This window comes from Helianthus annuus, chromosome 13 (genome assembly GCF_002127325.2).
Source record: "Helianthus annuus cultivar XRQ/B chromosome 13, HanXRQr2.0-SUNRISE, whole genome shotgun sequence".
Taxonomy (NCBI): domain Eukaryota; kingdom Viridiplantae; phylum Streptophyta; class Magnoliopsida; order Asterales; family Asteraceae; genus Helianthus; species Helianthus annuus.
The window spans coordinates 135,654,882-135,672,692 of record NC_035445.2 but is presented as its reverse complement, the minus strand read 5'-3'; the positions used below and the strand labels follow the sequence as shown (position 1 = coordinate 135,672,692).

At 37.7% G+C, this 17,811-nt stretch overlaps 2 protein-coding genes across 2 annotated transcripts; both read right to left on the bottom strand.

Moving 5' to 3' along the window:
* Window positions 1-2,660: 2,660 nt before the first annotated feature.
* LOC110903267 (expansin-A7) lies at window positions 2,661-5,193 on the bottom strand. Its single transcript, XM_022149327.2, has 3 exons — window positions 4,991-5,193; window positions 4,587-4,896; window positions 2,661-3,167 (listed from the first exon to the last, which is right to left on the bottom strand). The coding sequence occupies exons 1-3, from the start codon at window positions 5,160-5,162 to the stop codon at window positions 2,849-2,851; spliced, it is 801 nt and encodes a 266-aa protein (XP_022005019.1). The 5' UTR covers window positions 5,163-5,193; the 3' UTR covers window positions 2,661-2,848.
* A 2,946-nt stretch (window positions 5,194-8,139) lies between these two features.
* LOC110899417 (PGR5-like protein 1A, chloroplastic) lies at window positions 8,140-12,653 on the bottom strand. Its single transcript, XM_022146307.2, has 10 exons — window positions 12,397-12,653; window positions 10,470-10,582; window positions 10,300-10,396; window positions 10,084-10,184; window positions 9,882-9,938; window positions 9,712-9,788; window positions 9,567-9,618; window positions 9,344-9,454; window positions 9,151-9,248; window positions 8,140-8,448 (listed from the first exon to the last, which is right to left on the bottom strand). The coding sequence occupies exons 1-10, from the start codon at window positions 12,590-12,592 to the stop codon at window positions 8,379-8,381; spliced, it is 972 nt and encodes a 323-aa protein (XP_022001999.1). The 5' UTR covers window positions 12,593-12,653; the 3' UTR covers window positions 8,140-8,378.
* Window positions 12,654-17,811: the final 5,158 nt, after the last annotated feature.

Below are 17,811 nucleotides of genomic sequence, written 5' to 3'. Positions count from 1 at the left end.
TTTATATTATTTTATTATTTCGTCTGGTATATTTATTTAATAATAAATTCAAAATAAAATACTAAAAAATAATATTGAATTTTTCCAACGACTATTTTTATCAAACGGCTACTTTTGTAACGGTTATTTTTTTCGAATAGCTACATTTGCAACGACTATTTCTTTACTAGCTAAAAATTCAAATATCGTATTTCAACCCACATGTGCACTTCTCAACTCAAAATTCACTATAAAGACCGGTAAAAAAAATGGCAAGAAGAACCTGGGTTCTTGATAAAGACACAACTTTGGTCATCTCTTGTATTAACGTGTCTAAGAACAGGCTCCGAACCATATCATTTAGAACAACCTTATGTCAAGAATTCCGTCAACTTGTAAGGTGAAACCAATCGTTCTTCAAACCAAGTTGTTTCGAAGTTTAGGACTCTATTCGTGAAGGTTTGCACATTTAAACGACTCTTCAACATAGATGGCTTGCGATTACGGCGCAACAGAGGCATAAACAATTTCCGAGGCCCTTCACGACTACCAGTTTCAAAACCATAGAATATATTCTCACATATCATCCTGAGAATTACTAAGAAACCATCCTCGTATGCTTCCAGCTGTGCATCCGGGTGCCGACTTCGAAGATTCGGGGTTTTATGATTAGTTTAATTATGTAGTTTGTTCAAGTTAAATTATCTACTGTATTTAAGCTTACTTATCTAGTTTGTTTAGGTTTAATTATCTATTTTATGTAATATTTTTAATTTTAATATTTTTTTAGTTTATATTATTTTTATTTTATATATTTTTAAATTTATGTTATTTTTATTTATATATTTGTATGTAATATTTTTATTTTAATAAAAACTTTTAGCTTAGGTTATTTTTATTTTGTGTATTTGTTTTTTTTTTAATTCATGTTAGTTTTGTATTTAGACATTTATGTTATTAATTATTAATTTAAACAATTTCAAGGTTTTTTTAATTAGGGTAAAGATCAAATAGGAAGTTAATTTTCGTTAGGAAGGATAGGAAGCCATAGGATTATGACATGTGGCAAATTTTAAAATAAAGAGAAAGTGTATTTTAGTCAATCCAACTCCTTCTTCTTCCTTTTTCAAAACCCAGTAAATTCAAAAACCCACCATTTTCAAAACCCATCATCTTCAACTATTTCTTCACTTTCTATCTCAATAATCACTACATTATAGTGCGATTTTCATCACCAATCAATGATTCAGAACCCGATCAACGTGTTCTTCAGCTTTTTTTTGAAGAAAACCCAGTTTAATTTCATAAAAAAAATCTCGTTTTTCCGGTGATTTTGGAGATAATCACTCGATTCGTTCGATTCGAGCGTTGATAAGTGTTTCTATCATTCAAATTTCGTCAATTGATGAAGAAATCGGCTTCAATCCATGTAAGAAATTCTTTAATTTCATTTTCATGATCTAGGTTTTTGATTTAGTTATTGCGTTTTACGATCTTTGCGGGGGTCCGGGGGCGGCAGCCCCCGGTAGCGGGGTCCCAGGGGCGGCAGCCCCTGGCGGGGTCCAAGGGGCAGAGCCCCTGGCTGGGGTTGAAGACCGTAATTCGTAGACAATTCAGACAGTTCACAGTGACAGGCAGTTTTATGTGTCCATTGCGTTTTAGAAATAAGAGAGTTTTATGTGGTTTCTGGCTATTGCGTTTTAGAAAAAACACATTTTTAAGTGTTTTTAGTCATTGCGTTTTAGGTAAAACACATTTTTTTAGGTGTTTTCAGTCCATTGCGTTTTAGAATGAGTCATTTTTAAGTGTTTTCTGGCCATTGCGTTTTACATATAAGACATTTCTTTGTGTTTTTGGTGCATTGCGTTTTAGGTAAATCACTTTTTTATGTGTTTTCAGTCCATTGCGTTTTAGAAAACAGACATTTTAAGTGTATTCTGGTCATTGCGTTTTACAAATAAGTCATTTATTTGTGTTTTTGGTGCATTGCGTTTTAGGTAAAACACTTTTTTATGTGTTTTCTGGCCATTGCGTTTTACAAATAAGACATTTCTATGTGTTTTCTGTCCATTGCGTTTTACAAATAAGTCATTTCTTTGTGTTTTTGGTGCATTGCGTTTTAGAAAAATGTCATTTTTTAGGTTTTTTTTTCATTGCGTTTTACGTGGTTTTTCTATTGCGTTTTACGCAACTGGGTTTAAATTTTTTTTTTTAAAATATAGCAATAGTATACTCGTTTTAAAGATAAAAAACGCTCGTTTTTTGGTGCAATTTTTATAAAAAAATAATGTCGTATGAAAGAGTTATTAACGTTTAAAAAATGGGGGGGGGGGAATTGGAGGAGAGAGAAACTATTGGCTTGGATTGACTAGAATTCCCTTGAACAAACTCACGCGCCTCTTTTCTTCTTTTCAATTTCCCTAATTTAATCTTAGCCCTTGATTAACTTAATGGATGGTTAAGATCACTTCCTATCCTTCCTAGCCAAATAAACTTTCTATTGTATCCACCCTTTTTAATTAATCCAAATGAGCCTTCTTTTTATTTTAAATTGGTTTAAAAAATTAGGAGGCCCACCTTATCATCACTGGACCTATCCGGTGTGTCAAACCTGACGGGCCTAGTCATCAACAATCGTTGGAGACGCTCTTATAGGAGTCATCTATAGTCGGTGATGAAAGTGTTAAGAAACAATTGTTTATTTTATTGTTATCATACGCTAAATTCATCACTACCCCATTAGAACATTTTAATTATTAGTGGGATGGATGAGAAAATACAAAATGACAACCACTAAACTGATAACAAATTAAAGAAAAAGAAAACTAAGTAAACATGTGTTGACCAAGAAAGTCATCAACATAGTGAATCAATGGAAGTTGACATGGGCTTGGTATGTCAACCCTAGGTTCCAATTAGCCGGGGCGACATTGTAAGCCGTAATGGTCTGTTTTGTGGTGTATGAAGTTAGCCTGAAGGAGAGGGCTTGACCTTGAAGAGTCGCGAAAGCTTGGTAAGAAGCACCCCAGTTATGGCTCATGCTGATCCAACCGGTCTTGGTCCCTTTGACCCACATCTTATGGATGTCACCAGCACCAGCAACATTCATCACATACACCAACAACCAGTACCCATTTCCTTGAAAAGAAAACCTGATCCCACCTTTCCTGATGGCATTGCATGGAACCCTAAGATACCCAAAAGAAATTGTTAGAATTGTTAGCAGTTGGCCAAGATTTGTGGAAAAAATTAATACTTTCTAGTAGGGGTTTGGCTAAACCATTGAAACTGACCAAACCGTCTAAACCAAAAAAAGTCGGTTGGTTTGGCTAGTTTGAAATACTTCCTGTTCGATTTGAAGTTGGAACTAAACGCTCAAAACATTGGCGAAGGATAAAAGGGGCGGGGAGGGGCGCCCGACCCCCCGAACTTTTCGCGTAGTAGTGTTATATATGTAGTTTTCGTATAGAAATTTTTGGGTATATACGTTTTCGACCCCCCGGTTCTATAGAATTTTTTTGGTATATACGTTTTCGACCCTCCGATCATTCGAGTCAAGCTTCGCCACTGGCTCAAAATGTATTATTTACTTTTTTTATTTATAGGAATATAAAGCTATGTATATATATATATTATATTCATAAACAATCCTTATTATTTTTTTCAAAATCATATATATATATATATATATATATATATATATATATATAGGGTAGGGATCCTAAGAGAAGTCCACCCTATTTGAGAAACTTGAGAAGCATTCTGGACCACACATTTTTCTAAGCTTTCCGTAATATACACATATGTATAGTTTAAAATTGAGTATATACATATATGTATATTGAATTATACACATATGTATATAGTCAATTTTAAACTATACATATGTGTATATTACGAAAAGCTTAGAGAAAATGTGTGGTCCAGAATGTTTCTCAAGTTTCTCAATTAGCCTACTACTTCTCACATGATCCTTATCCTATATATATATATATATATATATATATATATATATATATATATATATATATATATATATATAGGACAATGCTAGATAGAAAACCCTAAAAATTTGAGAAAACCCTAGAAAACCCAACCTCCCGACCTTTTTTTTTTTGAAAAAAATAACACTTGTAATATACATGTTTTTAAGAGTTTTGAGCCAAAAAAATCAAAAAAAGCACCGAGTGGATGTTTTTAAAAAAAATAAACAAGTTTCAGCAACTTTCATCACTAACATGTGTTAGACAAAAAAGTGCTGAAACTTGTTTATTTTTTTTTTTAAAAACCACTCGGCGCTTTTTTGATTTTTTTTTTTTAGCTCAAAACTCTTAAAAACATGTATATTACATGTGTTATTTTTTTCAAAAAAAAAAAAAGTCGGGAGGTTGGGTTTTCTAGGGTTTTCTCAAATTTTTAGGGTTTTCTACCTAGCCCTACCCTATATATATATATATATATTAGAAAAGAGAATTTTTAGGGTAAAATCGTAACGTTGTATTGAAAAAAATTAGTGAGAATCTAACCAAAGGAACCCACTGGAAAAAGTTCTTGGGTTCGGCACTGTGAACAACCCCTACTTTCTACTAAAGAAATAGAAAATGCACCTGCGATACATGACAGGAACAATGCCGGCTTTCCATTTAGCAATTTTCATGAACGCGGGCTTAGCCATGTCGAAATGGGTTCGGGGAGGGTTGCACCACCCACCATTGTTTGAATCCTGAGACCAGTTTGGTGGGCAGAGGTTGGTGGCCGTTACGGTTGTGTAACCACTATAGCACCATGGAGATTGGACACACTTTATTTGGTAACACTGACCACATGCGTATCCATCGCTAAAGATCGTTGAGCTCAATGCAGCCGTATCAGTTCCATATCCGTTAGTAATCAAGTTTCCATATCCACAAGCACCCCCTGAAACATTAGTTAAAAGGTATTGTTACTAATACACACCAAACTAAAACTATTAGATGATAGTTAGACTATGTAACATGCATGTATTGCATACCCATGGTTGCGGATGCAGACTCATCGCCATAAAATGTGGCGTGGGCTAGGGTCCATGGGCTCGGAACGTAGCCATGGTAGACAGCTCCACTAGGCTTTACGAACCATGAGAAGACGAGTGTGACAATGCTAGAAAAACAGCAAAAGCTCCATGAATGATAAAAGGAAGCCATTTTGTTTAATGTCTTGATCTTTGAATGTGTTGTAAAGTTTTATAACTGATCAATGCTTTTTGACTTCAACATTAGAAGCCATGTATGTATTTATAGGACTAAAAACTAGCCAATGTTTTATTTGGAAGTGGGTGGCTTTTGTGAGTTGTGACCCTCACGAAGGTTGACATTTGTAAGTCAACATTACTCACAATTCTTTAATATGTATAAGAAATAAGAATTAGTTCAAATAAAAAATATATAAGTTCTAAGATAAGTAATTCTAATGATCATCAATGAAATCCCAAGAAGTTCAAAACGTGCGAGCAGGTTCTATGCTAAATTCGTTAGGCCATATAAGATCATAAAATATTTATTATTATATATGTTTTTTATACATATTATCTACGTTTATTGTTATAATAACATTATCCATTGACCCAAGAATATATCTCGATTAAATAATATGTACGTAGTTACTAATAGTGATTATATATTTGGGTTTGTCGGATGACAGAAGCAATATGATATTGCACGTCTAATTATTCACCATAGATTTTGTCATACTATCATCGGATTTTGTAATATTATTGCTAAGTTGATATATACGAACCTAAGAAGTAAGAAGGAGTTTGATTTTTAAATAAATAAATTGGAAACTAGGCTTATTTCTAAATTTATAATTACTTTAATTTTTGTTTCTTAATTTTAAAACCACGCCACTACTGCTTGAGAAAACACATCAATAAGATAATTAGGGTGTCGGCAGCACCCTCGGTGACCCCATGCGGGGGTGGGTTTGCTGTGCGGGAACGGTGCCGTCATCCGCGGGGTGAGGCAAATCGGGGAGGGTGTGAGGGGAGTGTTCACCGCATGAAAGAGAGAGGAGATGGTGGGCCACCCTAATTTTCAACCAATCAATTATTTTCTTTTCCTAAGAGGGGTGCACCCCGTACGTTTTTGGACAAGAGGGAAGTTATAGAGGGGAAATGACATGGCAACGTATGATTGGGTTAAAAAAGTTTCCCCTCACCTGATTAGGGGGTGCCCCCTTCACCCTTAGAGTTTATTCAAAAACAATCAATACCATAGTTATTGCCAATGATTTATAGATCGAGTGTTGATGGAAAGTTTGCATATCTCTTGAGAGATGCAGGTTCAACTTTCACTTGGTTCAGAATGGGGTCTTGGTGGGCAATTATAGGAGACCCAGGAAACCTGGGTTCGATCCTTGAGCCAAACCGGTTTTACCGGTAATTTCACCGTTGTGTCTAAAGGTGGGTGGGTTACCGGGTTTTCCCCATAATTGGTTGTGGACTCGGGTTACTCTCGGAGTATTTCATTTGTCCAATGAGTACCCTAAGAGTGCTCAAGATTGATTCTGTTGGTCATTAAAAAAAATTCCATAGTTATTAAAATCTCTTGTTTCATGCCTGTCTTGGTGTATATATTTTCTAAACAAGATCCATTAGTTTTTTTTTTTTTTAACATGCCTGTCTTGGTGTATATATTTTCTAAACAAGATCCATTAGTTTTTTTTTTAACGGTAAATTTCTTTTAAATCTTGTGGTTTGGGGACTTGAACCCAAGACCTCTCCCTTCCAAATTACCTAAAGGTTTTGTCTTTACTAATGGACCATTCGATTGGTACAAGACCAATTTGTTAGGCTTCTAGTTTCTAGGTTCTTGCTGGCACTAAATATCAATTTATTATGTATTTTTTTATTTAATGTAAAATTATTGATCTTCTCCACAATATAAGGTTAAGCAATAACGATTGAAGAAAATTTCATCTAGATTTCTAATCTGGTTTAGAACTTTAGAACTTTTAATTTTTGAAAGTACATTTGAATTTTCACTATTTTAGAAATTTTGGTACTAGTTAGATGATAATAAACGTTATATAATAACTTTTTTTAAAATAGTATTATTTTAATTCAAAAGATATTATTTATATTTTTTTTCATTTAAGTGTGTTTTTTCCCGGTCCATCTCTTTTTTTGCGCCTTGCAACTAGGCCCTAGGTGATGCCTATACACATTAAGTGTGGTTAGCGCCTTCAATAACTATGGTCTATGATTTATGCACGATCTTATTAGTTTCATGTTTATTTCTTAGTTTGATGTTATTAAAAGACTACCTACTTTCACTCAACATCTATTCACCCACCTACAAACACTTTAGACCATACGTAGTGGTGAGGTAGTGGTTTGGACTTTTTCGACACGTGGTGTCCACGTCATCTTAACCAAACCATTTGGTGAAAAGGTGTAGTAGTGATGTATGTGAAACCATTTGGTTGGAATTAAAAAAATAAATTAAAAAAATGGCTAACATCACAGCCGTTGGCTAGTTTTTTTTTTTTTTTTTTTTTTAAAGCAAACACATCACCGCGTAATGTGAAGCACAAGCAGGAGCCGAAATTAGCTCTTCACAAGGGGAGGGGATGGTGAAGCCCTCGTGGTGGCTAGTGGTTTGGCCAACCATGAGGCCATTACGTTTGGTGGTTTGTGAACTCACGCGTGTCTAGCTAGAAGATAGAGGGAGGAAAGAGAGACAAGCATTGACGTGACGAGTAGAGAGGGTTAAATGTTCGTGCCAAGTGACGGGAGGACACCATTTCTGTGAAAGTATCGGAAAAAATGAGAGCCATCATCAGTGGGGGCGCTTCTCGTTCGCAAGGAGCATCTTTTTGTAACATGTATTGTGTTATGTTGACTTGCGACAATTGTGTTGGTTGGTGTTATTTAGTTGGTTAGGTCCCTTTCATATTATCAGGGTTGTGGTGATCCTCATATGTTCATGCATACATTCAACTATTTGTATTCCTATTGATCAGGATGCTGGAGACAACGGCGGAGACATGATAGTTCATGAATTCTCTTTTAATTATCTGAATTCTGTAACATGTGTGTCTTGTAAGTTTTGGATTGTAAGAACATCATAGTCCATGGTCCACTATTACAAACATGATTCTTGTAGTCAAAACATATGTATATATGTATAATGTAGGATGTTATTACTTAAAAGTGCCATTTATGAACATAGCATGCACCCAATGTAAAGTATACATATGAACATACATAATCCATGGTCTCATGTTATACACATGAACATACATCGACTATGACCGAAACGTGAATGGACACTTGAGCAATACTGCCTAAACAAATGCATGACTATTTTTGAAAACCCTAGGCACATTTACAGTAGCATCATTCTTCAAACAAACTCAACTCAAGCTTCACTTCCTTCCGGCAATGTTATCAAGCGAGTATCTTTATCGAACACTAATCCCGTTTGACAGCTGTCATTTGATGGTCAAATGTAAGATTAATGTTTATGCAAAGGTGAATTGCACCAAGTGGGTAAGGCAGGTTGGTTAACAGGTCAAAAGGTGTCATTGTTTAGTGAGTGTCAAAATGGGTCAATTTGAATGCGGGTCAAAATGGGTCATTTTTAATGGGGTCAAACTGGGTGTCTACACAAAACTTTTTACACTTCAAAAACAATTAAAGCAGTAACATGACTAAACAAACTACAATATTCAGATAATAATCCAGATTTTTTTAAGAGTAAAGTACACGGATGGTCTCTGTGGTCTACCAAAATTTTGGATTTGGTCCCTCGCTTTTCATAAGTACATAGATGGTCCCTGTGGTTTACCAAAATTTTGGATTTGGTCCCTAGCTTTTCAAAAGTACATAGATGGTCCCTATGGTTTGCACTTTGTAACGCATTTAGTTCCCAACTTTTTCCAAACGTACATGGATGGTCCCTATGGTTTGCACTTTGTAACACATGTAGTCCCTAACTTGGACATGCAAATAGCTTTTGATTTTTGGCTAGGGACTAAATGTGTTACAAAGTGCAAACAACAGGGACCATCCGTGTACTTTTGGAAAGCTAGGGACCAAATCCAGAATTTTGATAAACCGTAGAGACCATTTGTGTACGTTACTCTTTTAAAAAAAAACGATTTTGAGTTGTTAAAAGTATCAAAACTTACTTTACACATTTGACATTGTTAGTAGTACCCCCACTGGAAATTGACAATATTGTTCCAAAGAATGACGTATTCTCTGTTCCACAGTTTGGACAAACGCCCTGAAGAGATAAAAATTTAGATATTATTATATAAAATAATGAAAAGATTTAGAGTTAATTTGTAAGATCCAAAATTTGATTAAGTTTAATGCTACCTTCAATATCAAGAAATCCCTCACAATGACGTTGGTTAGTGTAAACGATAACCACAATATCAACGGTATAGCCGCGAACCAAGTGAAGATGAAACTAAATGGCTCTGGAAGCTGATAAAAATATTTACAATAATGGAAAAAAGAAATAGTAAGACATATAACGTAAAACTGGATAGAGCATTTTAAATTTGCGAGAACAAATAGGTCATAAAACAACATGTACCTCCAAAAGGTATGTGATTTCAAACCCAGTAATGTCATCTAGGAAGAAGAACCTACAACACACAAACATATATAGAGAAATTAAAACGGAAAGTTGACATAATTATGAACGATGAAAGTAGGATAGTAAGTAAAGTGATACTTACAATCCTAATGCGACAACAGCAGCTGGTACGTTTATGAGGAACATCTTGAAGTAATCAACAGTGAGATCGCTGTAAACCTACAACCAAATACGTATATCAGTAGCGTATTATATTAGAACACTTTATTTAAAATTGTTTTATTTTTACGTGAGGGTTTAAAAGGCACATACCTTTCTACTGCGAAGACTGCATCTGGGACCTTCAGCTACTATGTCACTTCCGTCTTTCTGAAAGTAATTGAAGAAATGACGTTGTATCATGTACGTGTGACAATAGAAAATCAAACACGAAAGAAAGAATAAAACGAATGTCATTTGTTAGTACTAACTACTAAGGACTTATTGTCAACAATAATACTCATCATTTGCATACCTTTAATTGCATCTTTAATTGGTCAAACTCTTTGTCACTCATAATTGGATTACCAGATACATAAGCCATTGAAGCTTCTAGAAACTTCTGTTCATCAGAGCCTGCAACGTATATAACACAAAGTAAGAATATACATAGAAATTTGGCTGACATCTTGATCGCGTTATGTTTACGTGTTTGATAGGTGACGTGGAAAACAAGTAAAGATATACATACTTAGCATTACAACACTGCTTCCTTCCCACATTAGTTCTTCCTTGAGATTATCAAATTCCTCGTTTGACATTATCGCTTTTCCTTCATAATAGAATGACTATGGAAGAAACAGTAATGAACAATATGTAATATGTAAAAGTGTGCGTTGAAGTAAAAAGGGATGGATTTACTTGTAATGCTTGAAGAAATTCTTGTTCCATTTCTCCGATTGTCTTCTTCTTTTGTTCGATACTGCAATAAGGCATTATGTTGCTGTCAACAACTTCATCTTCTTTAACTTGACCTGAATGAAACACAACACTCCGATTATGAATTTATGTTAAGTTGCATGATCGTGAAAAGCATCACAAACTATAATTGGTCAAACTCTCATTTTGGAAAGTGAGTGTATTAATAATAACATGTTAATCATTTTCCAACTTAAGTATTCAAGTGTAGGCTTCTCTTTCATTGGACTTTACTCTTGAACATAAACAACCCACATATATTGGACAGTTTGGTCTAACCTATCCTAGTAAAAACATGAATCCTTCTAGGAAGTAAACCCACAAGGTTCTAGTTATTTCAAACTAGCCGCTATGAATCATTTCATTAGTGCAGGTCTCGAATTATCTGTGGAAGTAGGTCGTTTAGGAACACGGCCATTACTTCACGCGTTTTTATTGTACTTCTAGGCAGTTCGCTACCCCAAGAAGCGAACTCATCAAGTTCCCTTATGTGGCAACTGGCAAGCTAATTCCATAGACTTTGGTGAAAAATTGTAAGTGCCTGGTTAAGTTTGGTTAACAAAACTCAAGGAGTTCACTTGCCACACCAGCAAACTGTAAAAAACATTGTCAGACTTGTCATGAGTTCGCTTACACCGGTAATGAACTACCTTCAAGAACAAAAAGTTCTAGAAAACCTAGAAGTGCTAGTCTTATGAGGCAGGTATGATGAGTTGGACCTGCATGACACTATCTTTTGGTTGAAATTCTTTTAATATTTGCAATTTCAAGTTACATGTTATTGTTGGAATAAGTAGGGCCGGCCCTGAGAATTCGTGTACCCTGTTCGAGCTTGAAAAAACGTGCCCTTAGGCCTTAACGAAATTGGGTATTGAGCTCACTAAAAGTCTAAACCTAATGCCAATGGGCTAATAACTAATCTAAACCATAAGAATAGTTTTGTAAGTGGGCCTATGCTGGTGTTTGTACGAGACACGAGTATACCTTATTAAAAAAATATTTAACATATACATATCGGGTTTTTTCTATAAAATAACATGCCCTTCAAAATATCGGACGCTGGCTGGTGGTCCTCCGCGCCCACCCCAGGGCCGGCCATGGGAATAAGGCCTAGGGCCAGCCAAGAATCAAATCAATACACACAAACACAAGAAAAGCTATTTTATGCCAACTCTCCGCTCCAACCCTTTCATTACTGTAATCTCAATAACTCGAAAGCTAAAACTGAATACATAACGCTCTATTTATACCAGACACAAACTAATCCTAATTCCTAGCCAGCTTAGACTCTATTTAAAAAATCAAATAAATCTAACAGATAAACCTAAACATTTAAACTAAACAATTTATTTAAATCTTTACTTTATCTCCTTTTCCTCATCTTTATATTCTCAGATAAACCAATCAGAATTATCTGTTTGTGAACACTTCATGAACCAATCGACGTTGTGTTCGTTCGTTTAATAAATGAACGAACATGAACAAGAAATTCTGTTCGTTTCGTTAAAACAGAGGTCGCGTTCACTCATTTACATTCGTGAACGTTTGGTAACGTGTTCATTTATCGGTTTATGTTCATTCAATCGTTTGTGTTTGATCATTCGTTAGAGTTTTAAATTTTTATATCTTATTTAATTACTTCAAAATTCCGACCGATAAAATATTTATTAAATATTAGTGATTTAGTATATTGAATTTCCCGCATATGTTCATCAGCGCTTGTTTGTGTTCATTTATGTTAACGTATGTTTTGTGTTCGTTTGCGTTCATTAGTGTCCGTCACCTAAAACTAACTAACGAACAAACACGAACATGTTCATTTCATTAATGAACTGACACGACTTATCAAAGATCAAAACCAAACCCTAACCTGGCTGATCAGTTGTAGCTCTAATCATAATCAACCTCCGTTGACTCGCAAACTCTCTTCCGATCAACTGAACCGACTGCATCTTCAACGCAGAGAACCGATGATAACCAGATAAACATAAACCACCAGACGGTCTTCGAATCGGAGCAGTGAAAAACCGAGAAGAAGTTATGGTAAACCCTAATTTGGAGGCCATATTCGCCGGCGCCGGTGACGGTGGAGCAGTTGAGTGTAAGAAATGGTGATTGAATTCATTTATTTTGGTAAGAATTGGACAAATTGGAAGAGATAAGGTGAGCTTTGAATGTGTGGAGGGAAATTGGTGATGGAAGAATTTCGTTGATTTTTTGTTTGGAAATGCCAGGTCAGCTGGTTAGAGGATGGAGAATCGAAATGAAATCTGGTTCTGGTGACGTGGAGCAAGCCACGTTAGCTTGTTGGGAGTCCACGTGTAATGTTTTAACTGCGACTGACGTTTACTCTTTAGGTGTGTGGAAAACGTGTATTATCGGACACGCTAACCGGCCCACCACCATCGCCCCGATGATTGTGGAGGCGTCCCCCCATAGGTGTCACCCCAGTCAGAGACTAAGGTTTAGGGGTGAGAGGGCAGGAACTAACTCAGTAGGCCAAGACCCCCCCCCCCCCAATTCCCCCGGCGGTCAGAGACTAAGGTTTACTCTTTAGGTGAGATAGGATTTGGATGCTTTAGGGAGGAACGGCCAATCTTTTAAAAACTGGTTTAAACCGGACGGTTGTATCGGTTGCACCGTTATGTAGAACCGGTTAATCCGCCTGCTACACCCGGTTCGAGATTGTCGTGTGACATATTATACATCTGAAAATCTATGTCGCTCATCGCTTGGGCAACACTCTCGCTTGTTTGTTAATTAGGGGTGTAGCTGCGACGAGATTTTGTTGTCTTACATCAATCAATGCTTGCATCCTCGCTTCCTTCTTTTGCGCGCAAGCTTCTATTTTTTTCGCCTGCTACTCAAGTTTGGCTTGACGAACACGAAGTCTTGCCTTGTGCCCTCCTCTTGGGTTGTGTTAGGCTAACTTCGTCGTTCAAGTCTAGCATCGACTTATCAGATGCACCAAAGTTAGCCGAATCCGAGGACTTTCTCTTGTTAGAACTTCCACCGAAATCTTCATTCAACAAAGTGATTTGACCCCATTTTGTGGCGTCTTTAACAACTTTCCACACCCCAATGTGCTTAAAGCCTTTTTTTTGTATTTTTCTCGATAATCTAATCTTGAAGAGCATTTTCCATAACATTCAAAGCATTGCACCCAATTTTACGTAAGCGATCCTATGTGTTTAAAGTAAAATAATACAAGAATGTAACTAAAAAGAAAAAAAACATTAAAGTGTAATTAACAATAAATTAAATTAAAATAACCAATTCCTTTTGCCTATTCTCGGAATGAGTAGACTCATACCTTGTAGGAGATCTGGAGTAAACTCCTGTGTCCTCCTCATAAACTCGTGATGGTGCTTCGTGATGTGAAGCACGAGGTGCAGATGGTACTCGTGTACGAGATGCAGGTCTTCGTGACTGAGTGGGAGGAGCAGTCTGTGCACAGAGTTGTGCATATACAGCATTTATTGCACCTTGAGATCTGACATACCACGAGATAGGAGTTTCACCGGGAGGCAAAATTGAGCTTATTGGAATTTCAGGTTATACTCCTGGAATAATAGGGTCATTCGGATGATTATCATTGTACTGGACTCCGTTATCATCCGAAGCCTCTTCCACAATCCCTTCGACTTGGGTATTGTGAGCGAAATTTGGCCGAGGGCCGGATTGACGGTTTGTCGGAGTTTCTTCCATTGAAAAACGGAGATGAAAAAGTGAATCGAAACGAGAAGAAATGAATAAAAACTGAGAAATCGGTAGGCGCCAAAGAAGAAACACTCGTTTAATTGATTACGACTGTGAGATTCGTTATCACCCAGGCAAAGCAAACGTCGTTGCCGACGCGCTCAGCAGACGGAGTTATTTGCTCAGCATTCGTAATACCCCAGCCCAATATGATCTCGAAACGCTCATCCGTGAAGCCCAACATGCTTGTTTTAATGAACGCACCTTAAAGAGAGAAAGAATCTATCACGATGGAGCTCAGCTTGTAAGCAAATCGAATGGGATCTTCTATTTTCTGGACCGAATTTGGATCCCTAAGCGGACTGAACTGCGAAAGATTCTGATGGACGAAGCCCACAAATCCCAGTATTCTATTCATCCCGGTGCCGATAAAATGTACCAGGATCTTCGTTACAAGTACTGGTGGCCGGGAATGAAAATGGATATAGCTCTCTACGTTGGGAAGTGCCTGATTTGTGCAAGAGTCAAGGCTGAACATCAAAGGCCCTCTGGCTTACTCGAGCAACCCCAATCCCTATATGGAAATGGGAGAGTATAGCTATGGACTTCATAACCAAACTTCCGCACACGTCATCTGGTCATGACAGCATCTGGGTTGTTGTTGATCGTTTAACCAAATCAGCCCACTTTTGCCAATACGGGAAGACTACAAGGTAGAATGATTAGCCCGAATCTACACCGACGAGATCATTTGTAATCATGGTACGCCTCGTGACATCATTTCTAACCGTGATGCTCGGTTTACCTCGCGATTGTGGGAAACGTTTCAAGCTGCTCTAGGTACTACGCTTAACCTGAGTACCGCATTCCATCCTCAAACCAACGGCCAGACTGAGAGAACGATTCGTACTCTTGAAGACATGCTCCGTTTGTGTGTTATAGACTTCGGTGGTAATTGGGACAAGTACCTGCCGCTAGTTGAATTCTCGTATAACAACAGTTATCATACCAGCATCCAAATGGCACCATTCGAGGCCTTATATGGAAGAAGATGTCGATCGCCTGTTGTGTGGCACGAGATCGGTCACTCGCAACTAACCGGTCCTGAGCTATTGCAAGAAACGACTGGCAAAGTCCTCCAGATTCGAGACAACTTGTTGAAAGCTCGAAGTAGACAGAAAAGTTACGCCGATAGACGACGTAAGCCCCTGGAATTTGACGTTGGCGACTACGTACTCCTAAAGGTATCCCCTTGGAAGGGTGTGGTCAGATTCGGCAAGAAAGGGAAACTAGCGCCTCGATATGTTGGACCTTTTAAGATTCTGGAAAGGATCGGAAAAGTCGCCTACAGACTCGAACTACTGGAGGAACTTAGTAACGTCCACCCGACTTTCCACGTGTCGAACCTCCGAAAATGCCTGGCTGAGCATGATTTAGTTGTGCCTCTTGATGACCTCCAAATAAATGAAACACTGCACTTTGTGGAGAAGCCTGTCGAAATCATGGATCGCCAAACCAAGCAGCTCAGACGCTCGCGCATTCCTATTGTGAAAGTCCGATGGGAAGGCAAACGGGGCGCAGAGTTCACTTAGGAACTCGAAAGCGACATGAAGACAAAGTACCCACAGTTGTTTGTTACGGCTTCGGCCTAATTTCGGGATGAAATTCCCTAAACAAGGGGAGGCTGTAACACCCCAGTGTTTCGAAAGTCAAAGTCAAAGTCAAGATTGAAGTCAAAGGAGGAAAAGATCGCTAATTGCGATTTATCACTCTTTGCTCAATCCCTGTTTTGACTTCTTTGACTGTAGTTAGTCTATTTTATGTTTTTACGTTAGTTGTATTATGTGGAGTAATTAATTACAATCGAATTAATCGAAGTATATTTCTCAATACGAATGTGAATAGTAGGAAGTAACAATGCGATAAAGTCAATTAATCAGTAATGGAACTAATCTAATTATCATCGAACTCGAAACTCGAATTATGCAACTTTGGTGTTATTATACGTGTGTGTGCGCCTTATGTGTTACTTGTGCATGTTTATTTATGTTATGTGTGGTAATCAATCGAATCACAATCGAACTCAATCGAACCACAATCGCAAACCGAATACGAAATAAGGATACTTGTATGTTGATATAGTAGTTGGGATTAAAAGTAATTTGAATAGAAAACTCCATCGTATCCTCATCAGTCACAATCGAAATCAAAATATCAACAATCGTCGCACCAAACACTCGAATCAGGCAGCTGAACGATCAGGCTACCAGCTGATCGGACTGTTGTCCGATCGGACATGCTGCCCGATCGTGCTGACCGACCGATCGGCCAGCCCTTACCTCTTTTGGCATCCTATAAATACCCCTATCATTATCAAACTTTCTACTTTTGGAAACTTCTGTTCAACCAGCACGCTCAGCTCACCTTTTCTCAGATTTCTCTCGATTCCGGTAAGATTTCGTCCTAAATCTTGTACTTTCTTGATCTGCACGCACTCCTACACCTTTCTATCTTTCAAATCTTAACTTTTAACCGTGAAATCATCAAGATTCAAGTGTTCTAGGATGATGTCATCATGGGTTCTTGAAGAACTTCATGTTTTGGCCTCAATCCACCAAGAATAACTTGGATCTAGCCGATTTCCACATAAACAAACAAAGATCTCTCATAGATCTAAACATATACACAGTGAAAAGTATTGAAAGATGGTTTTCCAACTTTCTTTCAACTCTTTTACACTCCATGCCTTCGAACCGATAGAGACGGAGCTTGTGCCGACTTATTAATCATCCTAGTAGTTGTGCGGTTCAAGAACCGGATTCTATCCACGAGGTTCACCGATTTCGGGTTAAACGTTAAACAACCGTCCCGAACAGTTCACTGACCTGGTTTGGGTGATTCCTGTCCGATCAGGAGAACCAAGTAAAGATGAGTTTTCTGTTGTTTGACTCGTTCTCAAAATACCTCGATAAAATGACAAAAATTCAGAACAACCAAGTGTTAGACGAACAGACTGATCAAGTCAAGGTGCTGACCGATGCAGTCCGAGCGGACAGCCAGCCGATCGGCTAGCACATGGTCCCACACTTAGTCAAATTATTTTGAAGTTGAGTATTGAACGAACATTTATTCGATCGGACTACCGTCCGATTGGATTACTCTTCGGATCATGAGATACTATACTTCAATACTTAATCAATTTTTCAACATGTTCAACGCACTAGGAGTGCCACCCGATTGAACAACCGTCCGATCAGGTGACTCCCTGCTGAGAACTAGTTTTGCTGAGGTACCTAGCCGATCGGGTTACCGGCCGATCGAACGACCGTCCGATCGACTGACCTGAAAGGTAAAGATACTTCAATGTTTTCAAATACCACAACAAAAACTTCAAAAGTCAAACCATCATACATAAACACATCCTACTCTAAGGAAGAAACAATCCACTCGAACAGCCATCCGATCGGCCTACCGACCAACCGGACAGCTGTCCGAACGGACTGTCAACCGAACGGTCAGCCGTCCGATCGGACTACCGTTCGATCGACCAGCTGTCCGACTCTCCAACACTTGTTTCCGTTTACGC

Bases quoted from the DNA above. Each gene is read 5' to 3' on its own strand.
- LOC110903267 (XM_022149327.2), bottom strand. From the start codon at position 5,162: ATGGCTTCCTTTTATCATTCATGGAGCTTTTGCTGTTTTTCTAGCATT. The intron at 4,897-4,990 runs GTATGCAATACA...CTAATGTTTCAG, and splicing joins GTCTGCATCCGCAACCATGG to GGGGTGCTTGTGGATATGGA. The intron at 3,168-4,586 runs GTGCATTTTCTA...TGGGTATCTTAG, and splicing joins GTTCCTGTCATGTATCGCAG to GGTTCCATGCAATGCCATCA.
- LOC110899417 (XM_022146307.2), bottom strand. From the start codon at position 12,592: ATGGCCTCCAAATTAGGGTTTACCATAACTTCTTCTCGGTTTTTCACT. The intron at 10,397-10,469 runs GTAAATCCATCC...TTTCTTCCATAG, and splicing joins AATTTCTTCAAGCATTACAA to TCATTCTATTATGAAGGAAA. The intron at 9,619-9,711 runs GTAAGTATCACT...TGTGTGTTGTAG, and splicing joins GCTGTTGTCGCATTAGGATT to GTTCTTCTTCCTAGATGACA.